The 23,758-nt window shown below is 36.5% G+C and overlaps 1 protein-coding gene across 1 annotated transcript in view; it reads right to left on the bottom strand.

Annotated features, from left to right (window-relative positions):
* The window catches only part of ST18 (suppression of tumorigenicity 18 (breast carcinoma) (zinc finger protein)), a 198,926-nt gene that overhangs the window by 169,558 nt on the left and 5,610 nt on the right, over positions 1 to 23,758 (bottom strand). The window contains exons 3-5 of the mRNA XM_006871867.1: positions 14,519 to 14,617; positions 14,087 to 14,200; positions 12,439 to 12,469 (exon numbers count right to left, since the gene is read on the bottom strand). Coding sequence (XP_006871929.1) covers positions 12,439 to 12,469; positions 14,087 to 14,200; positions 14,519 to 14,617 — 244 coding nt within the window. The remainder of the gene's footprint in view (positions 1 to 12,438; positions 12,470 to 14,086; positions 14,201 to 14,518; positions 14,618 to 23,758) is intronic.

Here is a 23,758-nt window from a genome sequence, read left to right as displayed (position 1 = left end):
CAGAACTCAATCAACAAATGGAAAACTTGAGAACAGAACAAAACTACAAGAACAAACTAAGAGGCTCTGAGAGGTCAGTCTACGATCACAACAATTATAATGTGAGAGAAGGTAAACACGTAGCAACAGAGAGCCAGATGGTGAGAAGGTCAGGTAGATTACAGGATAAAATTAACTACACTAAACAGAGGGAAAAGTTAATGGACTATAAGGTAAACTCAAAGCAAATTAGCACTTTACCACATACCAAGAAAATGAAAATCCAAGAAGAACATGCAAACATTAAAACTATGAGGAAACTGACAAGAAAGAACACAAATACCATAAACTCAGCACAGGAAGACATGCAGAACAAAGAAAGCAGCAGCACCACACACACACACACACACACACACACACACACACACAAACATAATGGCAGCATCAAATTGTACACCAAAAAGGGTGAATAGTGTGTTATATATAATTTTATAAGAACAGCAACCAGAAAGACAGAGAACCTATGAATGCATTTAGATACCTCCTAACTTCTCATGGGATTAGTTTTAATTTTGTTGGTTTGAAGATTGAGAGCAATGGTTTTTGAAACTGTTCAGTCAATGCTGTTATAGAGTTACCATTCCATTCCCTTTCCAACAAGTAGTGCCTGGGGTTTTAAAAGCTTGTGAGTAGGCATCAAACTGTTCTGTATTTGCCTGGAACAACAGAGGAAGAAAGTGATACAGGAATCAACAAAAGAACTGGACAGCAGGTGTAATGCTTTATGAATTACTGTCTTCTTTGCCATGAGACTAAAACTGGATAGTGCTGGGAAGAATTGATCAAGGATTAGAAGATAAATTCTGGCCAGAAGGGAAAAAAATGCCAAATAGAATTTCAAATTCTTATAGAGTTCAGAGTTACTGCACCTAATTAGTCTGGTTGTTGTTGTTGTTGTTAAGTGCCGTCGAGTCGGTTCCGACCCATAGCGACCCTGAACAGGGTTTCCGAGGGTGTAAATCCTTACGGGAGTAGAAAGCCTCATCTTTCTCCCGCGGAGCAGCTGGTAGTTTCGAACCACTGACCTTAAGGTTCGCAGCCCGATTCATAACCACTACGCTACCAGAGGAGGAACCCCTAAATCTATCACTCTTTGAGAAACTCTTCAAATAATAAGCCAAAAATTATTCCCTGAAAGCATCTTTAAAAGGCACAACAGTTTAGCTAAAATCAAAAAGACTGCACCCCTTTAAAGAACTCTTCATATGAGATCAAACTGACAACAGTAACTTTAATAAATCATAAGTGAAGAGTTTAGGAAGTAGTGAGTCTAAGCCAATGGTGGTGAAAAATTATGGGTAGAGACAGTGAGAATGATGACATAGCATGAAGAATGATGACATAGCATGAAGAATGTCACCAATGTTATTGAACTGTACATGTAGGAATTGTTGAATGGATATGTGTTCTACTCTATGTATATTTTTACCAAAATTAAAATTAAAAAAAGTCTCCTTATGTAAAATTTCTAACAAGGTGAAGACCACTTAATTAAAACCGCATCGATTCCAAACACTTATAAGAGGTGAAAACAAAGACTTGAGGAAGGCCAAAACTTGTGCTCCTGCTACACTACTGTTGGAATTATTTAGTCTATAAACTACTGCTCATCACCAAATAGAAATTCAAACATCCATTAACATTTCTCAAAAATTCAGAGACTAGAATAATTCCAAAGCAAGTCACAAGCAAACTTTTTCTTCCAACGCACACCATTGAAAATTGGTCATGTGGAGTCAAGTTTTCCCAGAGAAGTAGGAAAGTCTAACCTATGGTCTTTAGGCTCATTCACCACTTAGAGATTTGGTTAAAATGCAGGGTCGGTAGGTGTGGGTTCAGCTTCACCTATGCTGACAATATTCTGAGCGTACATTGGAGATCCAAACTGGCAGTGACCTCTCCCTCTGAAGACCAACAGTACTAGGTGTGTACTCATTCACCCCTACACGGTTGTGATTATGAAGCATTTATATTTGTATCCACTGCAATACTTAAAATTATACTGTGTACAAGAAGTGCTGAATGACTGTATAGTGAAAAAATATTCATTATTTAATCAAGGGTGGCAAATTCTTCTGTGTAAAACATTTATTTTACAAAAACTAAAAGCTAAATAGATTTTGAAAACTGTACCTCTGCCAATAAATTCTGAAATGCAAAATATATGGTGTGTGAGTAATTCTTACCTTTGGTCTGCAGTAGTGGCATTTTGGGCACATTGTTAGAAATCACAGTTTTATCTCTAAAGATGCCATTGCCTGAGACTCTAGACGTCTATAAACCATCAGTTGACATAAACTACCAAGTCTTGTCAAAATATTTGAACAAAGGAAAAAAGCTAGAGAAAATAAAGCATACATTTTGTTGTTCCTTTTTTTTTTTTTTTTTTTTGATTCCTTAGATCTATAGGCATATACCTTAAAGCTCCATAGTACTTTTCTGGAATACAAGCATTCTAATTTAAAACAGAATACATACAGTTAATCTGAGGAGCTCCCATCTTTCATCATGAAATGCATATGCTCATGCGCTCACACACACACACACACACACAGGGTAAGTACAGAAAGTGTTGCTCTTTGGATTTCAGTTCATACATGCACAGGTTTATTTCAAACACCATGTTTGTAAATGTCTCTACCATCAGTGGAAGGAGCAGACAAATTCCTTCAGCAATAGATTGTCTTAGTCTCATGAGGATACTGTACCAAAAAAAGTCCAAATCAAAACATTGACTTATGAGGGGATCTGCTGGATCAGAAGTTTATGGTGACTGTGTTTCTGTACTCCAAAGGGGTAATCTTGATAGATGTCCTCAAGGACCACAGGACAGCCATGGAGGCATATTATGAAGAAGTTTTAATAAAATTGAAAACTCCATTAGTGAGATAAAGACCAAGAAATTTGTGCCAAGGAATTATTGTCCAGCACAACAACACAACTGCTCATTCTTTGAGGGTAGTAAGTACTTTCCTACTAGAATTTTTTTTTTTTTTTTGGAAACATTGCCCCATTCACTCTACAAGCCCGATTTTGTCTCCTCAGACATATTTTGTTCCCCCAACTCAAAGGACATTTTAAAGTAGCATGACTTGAGTCCCTCAAAGATGACAAAACTACTGTGTTGACACAGCGGAAGTCTTCATGGGAAGGTTAGAGAAGACTTGTGTGTATAAATCAACAGTAGGACGCTGAAGGGAAAAAAAATCAAATACATGAAAATTGAATAACACCCTGTTTAGATGAAAAAATAAAACAAAAAATTCCTTATCTCAAATAAGAATGAAAATGCAACATACCAAAACCGTTGGGACAACAGCAAAAGCAGTGCTCAGATGGCAGTTTATGGCAATAAACACACAAATCACAAAAGAAGAAAGAACCAAAATCAACACCTTGACTCAGTATCTCCAACAATCAGAAATAACAAAGATGAGAGAAGAAATAAATGAAACAGAAAAACAATAGAATCAATATGACAAGAAGTTGGTTCTTGGAAAAAAAATCAATATAAAATCTACAAAGCACTGGCAAATCTAACAAAGGAAACAAAGAAGATGCAAATAACATGAATAAGAAATAAAATGGATGTCAATCACAATAGAAACAACAGAAATAAAAAGGAAAACAACAATATTATGAAGAATTATTATATTGAATTATGAACAATTATGAAAATCTTCAGGATATGGATAAATTTCTAGAGACAAAGTACCTACCTAAACCTAAACTAACGTGTTTTGAAGTGAAAAACTCAAACAGATCTATAGCAAAATAAGAAATTGATCTCATCATTAAAAACTCCCAACTAATAAAAGTCTAGGCCCACATAGATTTCCTGGAGAATTCTACCAACCATTCAGAGAAGAGCTGATACCAATTCTACTTAAACTATTCCAGAACACAGTAAAGGATGGAAAATCCCCAGATCTATTTTATGGAGGGACAAAGATGAGGCGTTCTGCTCCCGTAAAGATTTATAGCCTTGGAAACCCTGTGCAGGGTCACTATGAGTTGGAACTGACTCCACGGTACTCAACAACAACATTTTATGGAGGGAGCATAATCCTGATACCCAAACCAGGCAAACATATCACTTAAAAAAGAAGCTTATACACAAATACCCCATATGAGGAGTCCTGGTGTGGTGCTGTAGGGTAAAGCACTGGACCACCAGGTTGGTTTGAACTGCAAGGTTAGTGGTTCAAACTCACCAGCCACTCCTCGGAAACCCTATACAGGGTCGCTATGAGTAGGAACTGATTTAATGGCAGTTAACAACAACAATAACATCTTACATGAACATAGGTGCAAAAATTCTCAACAAAATACTAGCCAACAGAATCCAAGAACATAAAAAAAGTATATATTATCAGCAGGTGTGATTCATACCAGGTGTATAAGGATGGTTCAATATTAGAGTAACAATGAACATACTTCACTATATAAATAAAAAAAGGAAAATAACCACATGAGCATATTGATTGATGCAGATAAGACATTTGACAAACTCCAACACCCATTCTTGATAAAAATCTCTCAACAAAATAGGAGCAGTTGGGAAAATTCCTCAACATAATTAAGGGCATATTAACAAAACCAACTGCCAACATTATTTTCAATAAAGGGAAACTGAAAGCATTCTCATTGTGGATGAAAGCTGACAAGGATGCTCTTTATCACCACTCCTATTCAATATTGTGCTGGAAGTCTTATGAAAATCTTCAGGATATGGATAAATAAAGCAAGAGAGTGAAATTACGAACACCCATATTGGCAAAGAAGTAAAACTCTATTTGCAGATTATCTGATTTTATACATAGAAAATCCTAAATACTTGTCTAGAAAGTTATTGAAACTCATTGAAAGATTCAGCAAAGTTTCAGGGCATAAGATCAACATACAAAAATCTGTTGGATTTCTTTACAGTAATAAAGAGACCTCTGAAAAGGAAACCAGGAAGACAGCACCATTTACAACAGCCATACAAAAGATGAAATACTTAGGACTAAATCTAACCAGAGAAACAAAAGACCTATACCAAATAAAACTATAAAACTCTACTATAAGAAACCAAAAGAAGAATTAACGTTGTAAAAATGTCAAAATTATCCACAGCAATTTATAGATATAATGCAATTCCAACAACAATGAGATGTCATTTCACCCTAGCATTAGCAGTGAAGTTAAAAAAAATAACAGAAAACAACAAATACTGGAGAGGGTATGGAAAGACTGGAACTCGCACAAACTGCTGGTGAAACTGTAAAATGAAGCAATCTCTGTGAAAAACAATATGGCGTTTCCTCGAGAAGTTGAAAATAAAAATATTACATGATCCAGCAATCCCTCTGCTTGCTTAGACAAGTGTGAGCTGTGCCATGAATGAATGTATGCACACCAGTGTTCATCACAGCAAACAAGTGAAGACAACCTAAATGTCCATTAAGGAAGAATGGATAAACAAATGTTTGTATATACACATAGTGGAATACTATGCATGTTGAAGAATACAGGTGAATCTGCAACATACCTCATAACAAGGATGAATCTAGAATCATTATGCTGAGTGAAATTAGTCAATCAAAAAGGACAACTATTATATGAGAGTACTATTGTAAAAAGTATAAAGGTTTTTACATGTAAGGACACATTCTTTGATGGTTACCAAGCATTGGAGGGAAGGGAGATTAATTCACTGACTAGAGGGTAGTCACGTGTTAACTTGGGTGACAGGGAAGGCAATATACAACAAAAGGAAGGTTGTCAGAAGAATGATGAAATCAAGGGAAGACACACGGAGGGGTGTTAAGAGTTGAAGGGACCAGAAATAAATAGGTTTATTTGGGTGAATGCTCTGCCTCCTGTAATGGGGAACAGACATTTCTCTGCGGACAGAAATAGAGACTGGAAGTGGTATATGGGCTACTGTGAGCACCTCCAGCTGTGTGAAGGCCATTGGTGTTGTTGTTGTTGTTAAGCGCTGCTGAGTCAGTTCAACTCATAGCAACCCAGTATAGGGTTTCCAAGGAACAGATGGTGAGTTTGAACTGCTGACCTTGTGCTTCAAACTGACCTTGTGGTCCAGTACTTTATCCCATAACACCACACCAGAACACCATGGGAATAATAAACTTGGTATGGTGACCATCAAAAAAGAAAAGAAGTGTATGTGTACAGACCTAGACAGAAGATATATTAAGAAACAATAGATTTACATTTTAGATATTTTTTTAAATAAAAGGAAAATGCTGTGAATAGCTAAGCAAAAAAAGAGAGCCTTAATTGAGAGTTCATGATGGGACAAACAGTTTCACCCCAGGTTAGAATTTACGTAGGGGCATCCGGGAAGATGTTGTTATCAGTTGCTATGGAATTGATTCTGACTCATAGTGAATCTATGTATCACTGCCCTGTTCTGCATCATCCTCATAATCATCCCTATGTTTGAGAGCATTGTAGTCACTGTGTGAATCCATCTTGTTTTTACATAAGAAGACCTAACATAAATTGATACCTTTAAGTTATGATGTCAGTTAAGAATATTAACTATACCATGGATAGCCAGAAGAAGGAACAAATCTGTGTTGGGAGAAATACAACTAGAACATTCCTTAGAAGTGAGGACAGCAATCTGTTTTTGCATACTTTGGACATGTAATCAGGAGAGACCAGTTACTGAAGGAGGACATCTCAGAAGAAAAGCCTGATAATATACTTAAAATATCAGTTATTGAAAACTGCATTGAGCATAGTTCTACTCTGACACATATGAGGTGTTCATGTCTTTGAGCCAATGCAACAGTGATTGGTTTTCACAGGTGATGGAATTTTTTGTTAAAGGACACATACCTCTTTTGTCTTAATTCTCATTGAAAGCTTTGCTAATATACTTAAGACGATTTTCTATATTAATAAGCACATTACCTATCACTCTTTACTATTGAGTTGACTCCAAGTCCTAGCTATTCTACAAGACAGAGTAACACTTTACAGAATCAGACTGCCACATTCTTCTCCTGTGGAGCAGTAGGTGGGTTTGAACCACAGACTTCTGATTAGCCTATCAGCAGCTTAACCACTACACCGCAGTGTTCCTAAGTAGAGTATAACAAACATAAAATATTCTTTGGAGTCCTGGTATGGTTCTGTAGGATAAGCACTGGTGGTTATTTGGTCAGCAGTTCAAACCCACCAGCCTTTCCTAAAAACACTACACAGAGTTGCTACGTGCCAGAATTGACTCAATGACACTTAACAACAACATGTCCTAAAGTTTTGTCTCTCACTTGTCGCCCAGAGCTGGGCATGTGGGATTGAAGGATTAATATAGCTTATACATCCCCTATGTGAACACTTTTTTGTCTTCATACTACCAACTTTTTTTGATACTGGTCTAGCTTCCTTCTAAAAGTGACTTAAAAATAAAAAGATTTTAAGGTGCCAATTTCCTGTATTCTAATTTATAAGTTTAGCCAGTATTTAGAAAGACACATATGCCTAACATATTATTAAATATCTAAACATGGACTGAGTCCTGCATTTGGAAAAGAAAACAATGAAACAAAAGAAGAGGTGTTCTTGCCTTCCTTTATCCAATTTTGTGGCTAAAATGATTTCCTTTAATCTGGATGATGGATTTATAGAATATTTATTATTAAAATCAGTTTCTGTCCATTTTTTTCTTTCATTATCACATTCAGAAATCATTGAATCATAAATAGTTTTAATAAAACTGTGAATATTAAGGGAAATGTCATTCTGAAAAAACAAGAAAATTGGAACGAAAGCTACTGAGTACAAAACAGAAGGCTAACTGATATAAAGACTTGTGATTGAAACAAGGAAGGAGAAAAGAGAAGGTCATCTGAATCTATACAACACAAAAATGTTCACATGCTGATTAAGTTATTATTAACCCTATTATTAATTACAGGGCCCATAAAATATATTTTCATTTCATAACTTATGAGAATGTGCCAATGATAAGCTTTTAAAAAAATGTGCAAAAATGTATAAAATTAGATAAATAGAAAGAGGCAAATAATATTTTCGTTATATAAGTTCAACCAACAAATTGAAAGTAGTATGAAGGCCACCAAAGGATGGTGAGATTTGACTCTCATCCACTTAAAGCTTTGAATTTATTTGTTTTCTAAGTAGGCACATAAGAAAGCCATTTCAGAAGCTAGAATATATTTTCCTAATTAGAGGAAAGGGGCTGGACCTGTGTAAAACACTTTGCCAACGTAGGGAGACAATTACCAGCATTAACAGATGCAATAGCATGCGGTTCCGATTAAGGATAATAGTAATAAAAGGAAAGAGCTCAGACACTGCAATGGTCATGATTTAGAAAGACGCAGAAAGCCTCTCAGCACCACCTGTAACCTGAATCACGCCAGAGAAGAGACTGGAAATACTAATAAGGAATATGATTAAAGGAGGGCCTGTGGTTATAAATTGCTTTTTTAATGGCAATGATAGTAGCTGACATAGAGTGTAATAAGAAGATGAGAATGTCAGTATCAATTTTTATTAGTGCCATGAACAATATACAATATATTGAAATTAGCTCCATTTGTATTAGTAGTTTTGTAAGTGGTCGCTCTAGAAGCAATAACATGTCCAATGCATTCTAAAAAGAACTAAATAAAGTTGCCAATGTTCTCTTCAAAACAGCCATAACTTTCACACTGAGGAAGCATACCTCATTTTCTAAAATACTTGGGGCTCAGGTACATACTTGTGAATTTGAGTTACAACAGCTCTGCTGAATTAATTGGAGGAGCAAGTATAGAAAATGGATGAAGTTATGCAAAAACATGAAAGCAAGACTTTTTTTTTTTTCAGACACAAAAAATGGTAAGTAAGATTTAAAAAATTTTTCCACAGATCACATCATTTAATAATTAAAATGAAAATTGAACAAGAGGGGGGCGGGAAAACAAGAAACTTTCAGGGCAAGATGATGGAGTAGGCAGATGGACAGAATAGACTCTAGGCAACTAGGACATGGGAGACCAAATGAAACAGATGTGGATGGTGATCCTTGAACCTTGAGCTTCAGAGGATAGGATAGAGAAGTGAAATGATTGTCAGCTGGGAACAGTAAGAGAGGTGACAGAGGGTGGCTATCAACCACTCTGGCATGGTGCAGCCATCATGAGTTTTTGCCAGTAACTGTTGGTCAACACAGTATCTGAAGGTAGAGGACACACACTGGAGGTAGGTAGCCAGGGTGTGCAGTTGTCCCTGGTTCTTCTCACCCTCCTGGTGACTGGATGCATGTGACCAGTGCCCATCCTCATACACCTGGCAGCCAGTAGCATCCCCTCTTGTCCAGCCTCTACTCTGTCTGGTCTTGGGTACCAGCATACCACCACAGGATTTGGAAGTATGTGAATTTTGCCTCATTAGATATCTGATTACTGTTGTTGTTTTTTTGGGAGACACCAACTGTGTCCATACTGCCCAATCACATCTGTGCCTCCCTGTAGCTCCATTCACTGGGCAAGTGCCACTACCCACTCTTGTACTACCTGATCAATGATAAACAGCAGCCAATATCAGACACACCTGCCGGGAAGTACACTAAATGAACAGTGAACAGAAAATTGTACTTCCAGTTCCTATAACATCCACCAGGAGACAGACTGCAAGTTCCTGAGAACATCAATTCAATATAAATACAATGATACTGCAATGTCTTAGAGACAACAATGTCAGCTTACATGAAGAAACAAGACATAGTGACTCAAGCAAGTGACCAAAATATAGAGGCAGAAAATGTAATATTAGAAATAGCATTAGAATGTCTTGATAAGGAATTCAAAAGAATGATATTTATGTACTTTTAACAACTTGAGAGAATGACCTGAGCAAACTGCAGATTAAATCAAGGAAGACAGATAAAACTTTAGAAGAATTCAGAAAAATAATATAAGAACTGATAAAATAAATGAAAAATTAGAAACTACACAAAAATAACATATAGAAATCCAGAAATATTAATACCCAAATTTCAGAAATATATTCTACATTGAATACTGAAAGGGAAAATAAGTAGAATTGAATAAATAAGTAGAATTGAAGATAAAGCTCTCAATATTCATTTGCTACAGGAATCACCAGAAATAACAATAACAACAATCCGAAGAAGACCTGAAAATTGTGTGGGATACCCTCAAGAGGAATAACTTACATGTGATTGGAATTCCAGAACCAAAGAAGACAATAAATAACTAAATAAACAAAGAAGTAAAACACCAGAGAGAAAATTGTTGAAGAGTTGTTGGAAGAAAATTTCCCCAAAAGAAAATCATAAAGATGTATTATAATCAAACTTTCTAAAGCTAAAGACAATGAAAGATGCCCGAGAATAGCTCTGCTAAACAAAAGTTACCTACAAAGTACAGCTAGTAAGACTAAGCTCTGGTCTCTCAGCAGAAGTCCTGATGTGGGACTACAGGAGAATGCACTGGGCCATAAGATCTGTTTGAACCACAAAGTCGATGGCTCAAACCTCCAGTCACTCCTCAGATACCCTAGACAGGGTTGCTATGAGTTGGAACTTACTTAATGGCACTTAACAACAACAAAAATTGCTAAAGATGTCTGGCACAAAATCAGATCTCAATAAATATTAGTTTTATTATAACTATTTCTCCAGAATGATATTAAACATTTCCCCCACAAATTGCTTCTCTCTGCTAATTCTCTCCTTTCTGTGTACCTTTGGCAGGTGCTGTTTTTGAAGCAGACCTCCATAAACATCAGGTCCTGGTATTGCATCTATCACACAGTTTGAGAATCTGATTGTTGTAAATGTCTTTTGATCATTTCACAGTAACAAGCTATATATAAGCTCCCCAAACTTAAAAAATATATGTATTTTTTTAAAAAGCAAGAATTTAAATGAGCCAAGCACTCAATGGTTTAACTCTGTCCAAAGGTATACTATATACTCTTCCCTTATCAAAATAGTTTAAAATTTTAAATCTTAATGATAAAATTGGCAAAGTAAGAAGGGGTATGGGTTACCTGCTCACAACATATAAATGTGTCCTCAATTCTAGTAGATATATGCTCCACTAAATAGGTAGACTGAGCTCTGGCAGAATGACTAATATGTAACAAGGAAGTAACTAAGATAGCAGCGCTTCAGGAATCACCAAGTCTGGAAAAAATCACTATGTAGATTGTTCACACGTGTTGTTAAAACTTTCAAGACACATTTGACATTATTGCACAACCTCCATTTCTCAAACCTTTCTCTGAGGCATACATCATAGGGCATTGCTGATTTTAGAAAGGTGAATTAAACAATGGATTTGGGACTTTCTGGGAAATACGAGGCAAGAGAAAATCTAACAGATAGACATGGATCAACTTGTTTCTGATACAATTTCTCTAGAAATTGTCATTGATATTGAAAGTGTTTCATCAACCTTCATTTATTTTTTAAAATGCATCTGTTTTTTTACAATAGTTCAACAAAAATTCTGTAACAATGGTCCTTAGTCACACATCAGGTCTAGAAATGAATTTACCCCCATGGCTTAATTTTCAGCCAAAAAATCAACAGGTCTATAACAGGAACAATAATATTAGTGAGGTATGCACACCTTAGAAAAATCAATCATTTGAGACCCAAATTTACTGAATTTACCAAAGTCTCAAGTTCAGAAGTGTTAAAGGAGGAGGAATGGAAACGGGAAACACAAGGAAGAGGTGGGATACATGATGTTGCATTGAGGGGATTCGAATCTATTGAACCAAAATATGAATGTAAAACTGATGCTCTGCTCGTTAAACTTTTACCCAACTCACAATAAAAAGTTTAAAAGAATTCTGTGAAATTAAATAGCATTGGAGTTTATTTTGCATAACCTGGTAAAGTGGGATTTTCAGATTGTGTACATATATTCATAGCATCTGAAGTGGAAACACATGGGTTTGCCCCCAAAATATGTCAGTCATGTTATTCGCAAATATTCATGCTAAAAAAAAAAAAAAAAAAAAAATGTGGCCATCTGATGGAATTATCTGCCTATTTAAAGCAAAAAAAAAAAAGTAGAATTTGCAACTTAGATTATCCATTAATCAGATTTGTGCTTCATTCTTCACTTACAACACACTATGTTAAGGTGTGAACAAAATGTCAATATACACATCAGAAGAAATGTGACAAATAGCTCACATCCACAACAAAACATTGCTCTATTTCATTATCAAAATATTAAGTCAGTTCTGTTCTTTTTCTGTTTCTTTGGTGTATAGGTAGTGCCAAGCCAAATGTTCTTAATTCAAGGATGTTAAGAATTGAAACATACAAAGCATTCTAAAAATTAAGGCTAGTCAGTATCAAGAAAAGTAATACCACATGGCAAGTCTTACCTGAGCTCCTGAATTAAGGACTCCATTGGTACTGTTGTCCCAAAACAAAAACAAAAGACAAAACACCAATCAGTTTATGATTTTCAAAACTATTTGCCTGAAATTTGCCCCCCTCCCCCCAAAGATACTGATAAATACATGGTTAGTATAGACCCCACTGGGTGGACTGATGTTTTCTGGGTTAGGATTTTGGATCATAGAGAACAGATAGTGAGAGCTAGAGCCAACTGACTTTGCTGTAGGTGACCCTGAGTTCTTGCAACCCTAGTCTGGATTTATTCAGTACCTATCTCTAGGGATCTATCAAAAATTACAGGAGCATGAAGGCCATGGATTATTTTTTTAGATCAATTTTACCTTTTATAGGAAATTATGTAAAAGAATCCCAAGGTTATATTTATATTGACATTAAACAAGAATTCCAATATAACTGGTAAAGCTTTCCTCAATGACCATGCTCAAAGATTTTAATCCATAAACTTCATTTATATAGAAAGAAGAGGTGAAGCTTCAGTCACACTAATATATATATATATATATATATATAAAGAAAGACATATAGAAATAAGGACTATGATTATTCTGATAGAAATTAGGAGAAATAAAGCAGTTAGTGTTTATAAATATCCTCCTACACAAAGCATATTGGAAAGGACAACAGGTAACTGTAAAGATTATTCATGCTATACAACAAACAGCCATTATTTCATTTCTAAGAGCATCTTGGCTCTATTTGACGGTTTATATAAATGTACCAAAAGAATCTGAAGTCCAAAAAGAATTGCAAATTAAAATACCCCCAATTTTAAAGTATGACAGAATAATATGCTTTAAGTCAAGATGAAGGATTCAAGTAATCCATGTATGAGTGTTTTGATATTTACCTCAGGTATAAAATGATCTTTAAATAAAGACATAGTGTGCTTTTCTTAAACTTGTTTTCTATTGAGAAGTTTAATATTTATAAATAGTGTACTTCAAATACTAGGGCTTATGGTGCAATGCCTTTAAAAATAACTTAAACTAAAACTGGAAAAGAATACAGTGTAAAACTTCTGTTTGGTTAGTAAAAGATTCCATTCCTTGTACAGCATTAGTCAGCATTTTGGTTATTATGGCAGATGAAAACCATGGTAGCATTATAACTGAAAAAAGATTCATCCTTATATTTATTAAAAATACTAATATCCTGGACTTTTCTCAAACATAGATTATTATTTTTTTAAATTATCATATAGCTTTGACGGGTTATATGAACAAGTCACTAAAACTTTTCTATTTGACTATCCATGTTTAACTGCACATCTCAAAGCCCTTGGCAATGGTTGTACGCTTTGTAACCCAAAGGTTGCTGCCCGAACAAAGCCACGCTAAGAAAGGTGGGTAGAGTGAGGGTCAGTTGCCCAAAGTTTTTCCAGAGACCATGATGAACACGACGAACCTACGGTTTTACACTTAGAATTAAGGGTCACAAAAATATAGCTAATTATAATAAAAGTTATTTTCCTTAAGGGGTATTATTGCCAGTCAATCTTGTTTTCCAGATGTTCAGATCATCAAGGGCCTGTTTATATTTCAATATTACATTACCATCTGCTGGTTACAAAAAGAGAGGGATAATCGACAAGTTAAACCTTTCAAACATTACTTTGCATAGCTGCAGAAAACTCCCAGCAGGGACGGTCAAAACCAAACACAATCATTTTACTTGAAGTGAGTTTAGTGTGGAAGCCACTAAGCCAGGTAACACAAAAATCAAAACCTGATTTGACAATAAACTAACAACTTGTCCTCAGCTATTAAAGGTTACTACTTCAATATTTTGAAGGTCTCAATGAAGCATTTTCTTCTACGTGACTGCATCTTGAAAAAGTTAGCATCATACTGATACTTCACTGTGAACTTTATGAGTTCTTAACTTCTGGTTCATAAGAGTTCAGCCTAATGTCCTTGCTTGATGTAAAAGAAGAAGCTCTGCAGAATTGCTAATTTTTCTGACTGCACATCAGGGGCTAGCGTTGGGATTTCCAAATTACATGGTATGGTGGCACAATGTCGTACAACCTGCTTGCTAACTCACCCTTAGTCCCTTTAGCACGAGTATGAAGCATTTTATCTTCAGTCTCTGTATCCATCTGTAACATAGCACAAAGTCTTGAGGTCATTCCTTTGACAATGGCTGAAACATAAAAAACTTGTAAGTTGTATTTATGAAGGTCATTCTGAAAAGCACAGTAGCCTTCAATGCTCTTGAACTGTATTCTGGCTCCCTGGGGATATAGCTATGCCTGCCCTCACATACTACTAGTTTTGGAAATACATCTATAGATGCTGGAAACCAGAAACAACTGCTACAAGAGAGACGATGTCCTTGCCCACAAGTGTTTGTTAATGCCTCAAACACGTATGGCATGACAAAGATAGAGAAAAAGAATTGTTTGGTTAACAGTGGTTTTGAAATAGACCAGACTTCAAATTCCAAGTCAAAGGATTTCAGTGTGATTTACTGAAATCTGATTCCTTTATATTTCTAGCTCTTTCTTGATATATGTTGTTGTTGTTAAGTGCCATTGAGTCGGTTCTGAGTCACAGCAACCCTATATAGAGTTTCCGAGGAGTCACTGGTGAGTTTTAACCGCCCACCTTGCGGTTCAAACCGACCTTGAGGGCAAGACCTCTACCTAAATCAGAAGGAAAATTATGTCTGCAAAAGCAACCTTCTAGAATGCCCCCAGCAAGCACCAATGGAAAATTTGGTCATTAACAAATAACATGCATTCACATCCAGAATTCCAAAATACGTACTGATTATAATCTTCTGCCTTCCCAGAGGTTCTATGCAAGAAAAGCCTGAAAATCTACTTCCATAAGATTACAGCCCAAAATAAAACAAAACATAACATAACAAAACCCTGTGGAATAGCAGTTCCACTCTGCAACATAAAGGATTGCCATGAATTGAGAATGACTGAACAGCAAAGGTTTATAATCACCCAATGTATAAAGAAGGTGAACTTGAGTGTTGTCTGTGTCTGAATAAAATTCACTAAAACATCATTACTAAACATTTGAAAGGTACGCAAATAAAGTATCAATCGGATGTGAACATTTAAAAAAATCTGTTGTTTATATCCACAGGAAAGTAGATTCAGAACTGACTGCACCCATACACAGGATTCCTCTGTAATCCATTAGTTTAATTCACAGCCACACATTATCAGAAGGGCTTCTTAAATGTGAATAAGTTGTTCTGCCTGCTGAAAATCAGAGGCAGGCAGAAGGCTCTCTTCATGGCTCCCATCCTTAAAACCTGCCACTAGCATGGCTGTGGTGTGACTGCAATGGTAATGGGAAACACGCCTGTGCTCTCAGAGGCTGAGTTGTGATTGAAGGCACTGACCTGCCGTAGTCTTATAATAGGGGAGCAGGTGTGGCAATGATGGACTTTAATTTCCTTTAATAAACCTTTTATGTGCCACACTTTTACTGCCATCCGATGCTCTCCAAGGTCCTGCACATAATAGGTTCATTACTTTTGATTACTATAGTCTATTGAGACAAACAACTCCAGAACACACTATATATTATGTTCAGTTAAACCAATATAGAACATTTATCTATTGTGCATTTCTTCACCTGCAACACTACAGACAAAATTAATGATGGCTCTCGTAAGCTAAAACGATTAAAACCACCAGTACTCTATTGTCATCATTTCATAATAAATACCACACCAATCACTGAACTGTTTGTTTGTTTGTTAATTAACAAATAAAACTGTTCACTGTTTTTGTAGAACAGCAGTTACTTTTGTCCAAATTAGATGGTACATAGTTATGAATAGTTTCAAACAACACAATAAGAGAAAACAACAATGATACAGGTGATATTTTTTCTTTTGATTTTCCTTTTTATCCCCCAACCATATGAATTTATGACAGATGCGAAATCACCTAGGATTAAAATGGCTTGGTTTACTCAGGATGGTGAGCACTGTATTGTGAAATCCTCCTCCCGTGAGTATCTCTGTTGCATATAAAGTGGCTCAACTCAGGCAAACTCCCCTCCATGTGCTAAATGAATTACTAGATTAAGAGAGATACGTAGCATGTGAGGGTTAGAATGATGAAAACCATCCTCTCTTTTTTTGAGAAAGCTACTCCCATGGGTGAACATCAACACAACATGAGAGTAATGCAGGCATGATTAACTCTCCCCCAAACACTTTGAAAAATTCCCCAAAAGGCAAGCTAAGATTGAACTTCATGAGTTTCTTTACCAAAACTAAAACACAGACTGCAGAGTGCCAGAAGGTGTATATAAAAGTTTCAAAGACATTCTTAATACAACCTTCTTTACAACTACTTCAAACTTAATTCTGTTTTACAATTCAGTTTTTGAAGTCTGCCTCCCCATTAAAGTCATTGAAAAGAAGGCATAAATATTCATAGACCTTCACTTTATTGTGATTGAAATGCTAGTTCATAATTGTATTTTGTGGTGCTCGTGTCCTTTCTTTGGTGTAGCATATGTTGTTTGGTGCCATCTAGTCCACTCTGAGGCATTACAACTCTGTGCACAACAGAACAAAACACTGCTGGGTCTTGCACTATCCTTACAATTGTTATGTTTGAACCCATGGTTGCATCCACTGTGTGAAAACATCTTATTGGGGGAGGAGAGATTCTTCCGCTTTTTCACTGAACTTATACTTTACCAAGCATGATGTCTTTTTCTAGGAACTGGTCCCTCCTGACAAAATGTCAAAGTACGTGAGACGAAGTGTCGATGTCCTCTCTTCTAAGAAGCATCTGATTGAAATTCTTCCAAGACAGATTTGTTTGTTCTTCTAGCAGTCCATGGTAGTTTCAATATTCCTTGCCAACATCATTAGTCAAATACATAAATTCTTCTGTAGTTTTCCTTATTCATTGTCCAGCTTTCACATGCACATGAAGTAAACACCATGGCTTGGACCAGGCTCACCCTAGTCTTCAAAGTCTTTAATAATACTTTTAAAGACTTCTTTTGCAACAGACTTACGCAATGCATATGTAATTTGATATCTTGATTGTTGCTTCCATGAACAATGATTGTGGATCCAAGTAAAATGAAATCCTTGACCACTTCAATCTCTTCCCTATTTATCATGATGTTGTTTATTCATCCTGTTGTGAATATTTTTGTTTTCTTTACACTGAGTTGTAATTCAGACTGAAGGCTGCATTTTTCCATCTTTATCGGCAAGTGCTTCAAGTCCTCTGCTTTCAGGAAGCAATGTTTTGTCGTCTGCACATTGACGGTCATTGAGGAGCTAGCCTCCAATTCTTCACATAGTCTAGATTCTTTGATTATTTGCTCAGTATACATGTTGAATAAATTGGTGAAATATACAGCTCTGACACACATCTTTATCAATCTTAAACCATGCGATATCCCCTTGTTCTGTTCAAATGACTACCTCTTGGTCTATGTAGAAATGTAGCATCTATGTTGTTGTTGCTGTTAAGTGCTGCCAAGTTGGTTCTGACTCATAGCAACTCTGTATATGGTTTCTGAGGAGTTGTTGGTGGGTTTGAAGTGCCAGTTTTGTATTTAGCAGTCCAGTGTTTAGCCTGCAGAGCCACACCAGGACTACATTTTATTAAAAAAATTTAGAAAACCAATAACTCACTAATAAAACTAAATGTTTTCAAATTTTAACTTGTAGTCAAAGTTGTAAGAGTTAAATGGATTAAGACCATAACATGCAAAGCATCAATCTCACTTTCTTCCTCCCACACACCCAAAGACTAATAAAAACTACTAAGTTCAGTTTCTTGTTTTGTCTTGTGGCCTGTGGGAGAATAAGAATATGAGAATATAAAATATGTGTTTTTTCTTCCATGCAGGCTAGGGATTTCATAAGTTAGGACTCTCTCCTCTTAATTCAAAATAAGTCTTTGTCCTCAAGAATCTTGCATATGGGGTTAGAAATTTAACCTCATATTCAATAAGTACATTGTTTGGGTAACTATACATTAAAGGTGGAAAGAGTTTTTTTTTCCTCACTCTTGAGTAAAGACAATATTGTGGGGCATGGAGAGAAAGAGAAAAGGTTATCATACTTTCAAATCTTTCTAGAATTGTAGAAGAGGCACATGATTTGGGCATGTTTCAGGAAACTGATCTAAAAACATGTGGCACTATCTTGAAAATTATACTTTTCATTGGAAACTTTGTCTCTTCCACTGGAAAAGATACTTGATAATTTTACTGCTTCAACTCCACCTGCTACTGACAATCTACTTACTTTCTTAAAGCAGATATTTGATTTCTAGTAAGTTGTCTTTGTCAGGATTCTCAGGGCCTTTACAGAACTTTCCTGTTGTTTATATACAGGAACAACTCATGATAAGCTATTTCTGAGATTTCTATTATGTATTTCCCCTGGTCATGTCCATCTCAATAGGGATACAAATATCTAAGGTAAACTTCACATTATTATCTTTTCTAATCTGATACTACATGAACAAAAGTAAACTATGATATAGATATATAATATTTTTATAGAAAAGGTGTTTCTTAGTTATCTATTGCTTATATATCAGAAATGCCACAAGTGGATGCATTGAACAACCAAATTTATTCTCTCATTGTTTCAGAGGGTAGAAGTCCAAATTCAGAGTACTGGCTGTAGGAGAAGTAATTCCCTCTCTGCCCACTATGGAAGAAGGTACTTGTCTGTTTGAGTTGCATGATGATCTTCAGGTTGCTAGGCATCTCTCTTCCCCATCTCTTCCTTGCTGAACCTCCCCCACTGCCACTTATCTTGGTGCCAGAACAATGGAGTACTCTCCTAACAGATACCTTAAATGTGGACATGGTTGGAATTGAGTAATTGGTAGGGACTGAAAGAGTTTTATGTTGTCTAATAATAAAAGTCTACATGTCATTGAAGGAGCTCTGGTAGCATAGTGGTTACGAATCGGGCTGCAAACCACAAGGTCAGCAGTTTGAAACTACCAGCTGCTCCATGGAAGAAGGATGAAGCTTTCTGCTCCTGTAAAGATTTACAGCCTTGGAAACCCTGTTCAGGGTTGCTATGGGTCAGAACCGACTTGATAGCACTTAACAACAACAACAACATGTCATTGAAGAGATTAGTGGTTGAATTATGACATCAAAAGCAGTTCTGAGGAGGGTTCAGAAGGAAGTAAAGAAAACTATAGAAACAGTCTCTACATCTAAGAGAATGCATATGGTACCAGCAACAGGACACTGCTAGAAATGTAGAATTCAAGTGTGAGTCTGGAGAGGCTTTAAAAGAAAATAATTGTACAATGGAGGGTGCATAATGATTTTTACGCAGTGGCAAAGAACTTGTTTAAATTATGTTTAATTGGTAGAAGTTAGAGCTTGTAAATGATGAATTTGGGCATTTGACTGATAAAATTTCTAGACAAGATCTTAAAGGGGTATATGATCTATCCTTGCTCCTTATAGTTAAATGTGAGAAGGAAGAGACCGATGTAAAAATGAACTGTGTGAAATGAAAACAAAATGAAGATTTGGAAATTTCTGTTGTTTGAAATTAGTGCATCTATCCTAAAATGTTCACTAAGGACATGGCTACACAATCTTTTATTTTTAAAGAGTTGAATCCCGTGACTGATGGATCTAACACACTTTTGTAGCAAAAATTCAGAGCTTAGACTGAGAAAGAATGGAAGAGTGCTCTCTGCCTATTGGAATGCTCCAGGCAGAAAACAGGCCAAAGGGGCAAAATCTGTGACCCTCCAAGAAAAGCAAAGGACTATCCTTAGAACAGCTACGAGATCAGTTCTAAGGATAGAACAGCTAGGACTGTCACAGCTTAAAGGGTGGGGCCACAGTCTCCTGGAGTTCAAAGGGTGGAATCACAACCTCCTAGGTTTCAAAGGGTTTGTAGATCTTTGCCAACTCAACTCTATGATGTGGGACTTTAGTTAAGGTATGCTAGGGGCATGGGATTGTCATCCAAACCTGAGGGTGGGATCTGCCATGACCAAGGGGCAGATGAACATAACCTACTGGGGTCAAGATGGTAGGGTTGTCACTCAGTTAGACTAGGAGAATGGGGCCACCCAAAGCTGAACGAACAAAGCTGTAATCTCAGAGAATCTGGAAGAGGAAATGAAACCCAGGGCCAATGGATTCCATATAAAATACAGGGCTGTGACCAATGCCTAGAGTCTAGAAGATAGTGCCTTGTGTAGATGGTCTCAAGATTCTGGACTTGGAATTGATTTAAGACTTTTGGGATGATATGATGGGGTGAAAGTGTTTTGCATGTGGCAAGGATATGAATTCTGGGGGACCAAAGAGTAGAATGATAGGAATTGAATTATATCTCCCCCAGATGTATATTGCACATTCTAACCTTTGAAAATAGATTCTCTTTGTTATGTTAATGGAGTCGGGTTAGCGTAGTATATATACCTTGAGTCAAACTCTTTTGAGATAAACAGAGATAAAACAAGTGAACCAAGAGAGAGAGCAGGTAAAACAGATGCCAAGACATGGAGGAGAACTAGGAAGTGGAAGCTGAAGAGAAAAGAGTCTTTTTCAAGAGCTGACACAGAGAGAAAGCCTTCACCTAGAGCTGACACCTTCAATTCTTATTCCTAGTTTCCTATATGTGAGAAAATGATTTTTTTGTTGTTGTTGTTGTTGTTATAGCCATCTTCCTGTGGTATTTCTGTTATAACAACACTGTATAACTTATCTGTACAGATTTATTCCAAAATGTGTTTAAACATGTCTCTGTGTTTAGTGGATAGCTGCTGACAAGTTTAGTCAATAATACACTTGTCTTGGATTTCTGGTGTGGTGCTGTAGGATCAGCACTGGATTGTGAACCACAAGGTTGACTGTTTAAACACAGGAATTGCTCCATGGAACCTGATGCAGGGTCACAATGAGTCGGAACTGACTCAATGGCAATTAACAACAACAACAACACTTGTCTTAATTTCATTAGGGTGCCTTATCCAAAAAAAAAGGTACTATTTGTGCCATGAAAAAAACAAAGAATTACATGAAAAAAAAAACAAAAACAAATATAAAAGCTGTTATTTCCATCATCTTTTAAGTAAAGCCAAAGCTAATATAAGTATTGAATTTATCAATATGATCCAGAGACCAAAATCCAATCAAAACATGAGCTTCCAAGGGATCTGCTAGACCAGTTAAATTCAAAGTAGAGAGGTCAGCTCAGGAGGATATGGTGACTTTTTTTGGGGGGGATACAAAAGGATAATCTTGATAGATTTTCTTGAAGGACATAGGACAATAACAAAGGCCACAGAGGCTCATAATAAAAAAGGTTTAAGAAAATTGAACCCTGAATTGGTGAAAAAAAGCCATCCTCATTCTTTAAGAGTTACAAGGACTGCCCTATGAGAATTTCAATGGGAAATTTTACCCTACCTACCCTACAGCCCTGATCTTGCCCCTTTAGACTTCTTTTGGTTCCCTAAACTCAAAGAACATTTCAAAAGATATATAATCTAAGTCCCTTAAAGATGCCAAAACTGCCATACTTATATAGTGTAAACTGAAGAGTAGAGAATTCTTCATGAAGGTTTAAAGAGTTGGAAACACTGCCTTCAAAAGTTTATAGCCCTAAATAGAGGACATGTTGAGACAATAGCTTCACATTTTGATATTTTTGCTTAACAAAAGTTTCTGTGATTTTGTAGTAATATTTTCTGACTTACTTGCATGCTTGCAAGGAGTCCCAGGGTGTGCAAATAGTTAACAAACTGGAATACTAACCAAAAAGTTGGGAGGTTTAAATCCTCCTAAGGCTACTGCAAGGAGCTCTGTTAACACAGTGGTTATGAGTTGGGCTGCTAACCTCAAAGTCAGTAGTTCAAAACTACCAGCCATTCCATGGGAGAGATAAGAGGCTTTTTGCTCCCGTAAAGATTTACAGGCTTGGAAACTCTATGTATGGTCACTATGAGTTGGAACTGACTCCATGGCACACCACCACCAGCAATGCCTCAGAATAAAGGCCTGATGATGATCTACTTTTAAAAACAAGCCATTGAAAACTCTATGGAGTGCAGTTGTACTCTGAGACATATGGGGTCACCATGAATTGGGGTTGACTCAATGGCAACTTAAAAATAAAAAGTATATATATACTTGGAGTCTTGGTGCACTGATGTGGTGCTTTGGGTTAATGTGTTGGACTGCAAGGTTAGTTTGAACTGCAAGCTCAGTAGTTCAAGCTCACCAGGCCCTCTTTGGAAAACCTATACACGGTTGCTATGAGTTGGAAACCAACTCAACAGCACTTAACAACAACAAAAATCATATATATACTTACACATCTGTAGGTAGTAGTTAGAATAATGTATACGTTTACACAGTGATTTTACAATTACTTGTAAGTCAGTTCTGATGCACAGTGATCAAACTCTATTTACAATGGAATGAAACAGTACCTGATCTTGCACAATCCTCACAAATGTTGCTGCGCTTGAGTCCAATGTTGCAGCTACTGAGTAAATTAATTTCATTGAGAGTCTTCCTCTTTTTGGTTGACCTTCTACTTTACCAAGTATGATGTTTTCTCCAGGGACTGATCCCTCCCAATAACAAATCTCACGTAAGCAAGATGAGGTCTTGACAGACTCAGTTCTAAGGATCATTTTCCAAGACAGATTCGTTTGTTATTTTGGCATTCCATAGTGTATTCAACATTCTTCGCCAACACCATAATTCGAACACATCAATTCTTTGTTCTTCCTTACTCATTGTCCAGCTTTCCCATGCATATGTTGTTAGGTGCTGTCGAGTTGGTTGTGACACATAGCTACCCCATGCACAACAGAACGAAACACTGCCCAGGCCTGAGCCATTCTCACAATAGCTGTTACACTTGAGCCCATTGCTGTTGCCACTGTGCCAATCCATCTCGTTGTGGAGCACCCTCATTTTCGGTGATGTTCCACTTAACCAAGTATGATGTACTTCTCCAGCGACTGGTCCCTCCTCTTAATATTTTCAAAGTATTAGAGATGAAGTCTTGCCATCTTGGCTTCGAAGGAGTATTCTGACTATCCATCTTCTAACACAGATTTGCTTGTCCATAGTACTTTGAACATTCTTTTCCTACACCATAACTCAAATGCATCAATTCTTCTACAATCTTCCTAATTCATTCATTGTCCAACTTTCACATGCATATGAGGCTTTTGAAAATATCACGACTTGCGCCAACCACACCTTAGTCCTCAAACTGACATCTTTGCTTTGGAACACTTTAAAGAGGTCTTGTGCAGCAGAA

This window comes from Chrysochloris asiatica, unplaced genomic scaffold (assembly GCF_000296735.1).
Source record: "Chrysochloris asiatica unplaced genomic scaffold, ChrAsi1.0 scaffold00176, whole genome shotgun sequence".
Lineage (NCBI taxonomy): Eukaryota > Metazoa > Chordata > Mammalia > Afrosoricida > Chrysochloridae > Chrysochloris > Chrysochloris asiatica.
This window is presented reverse-complemented; position numbering and strand designations above follow the sequence as displayed.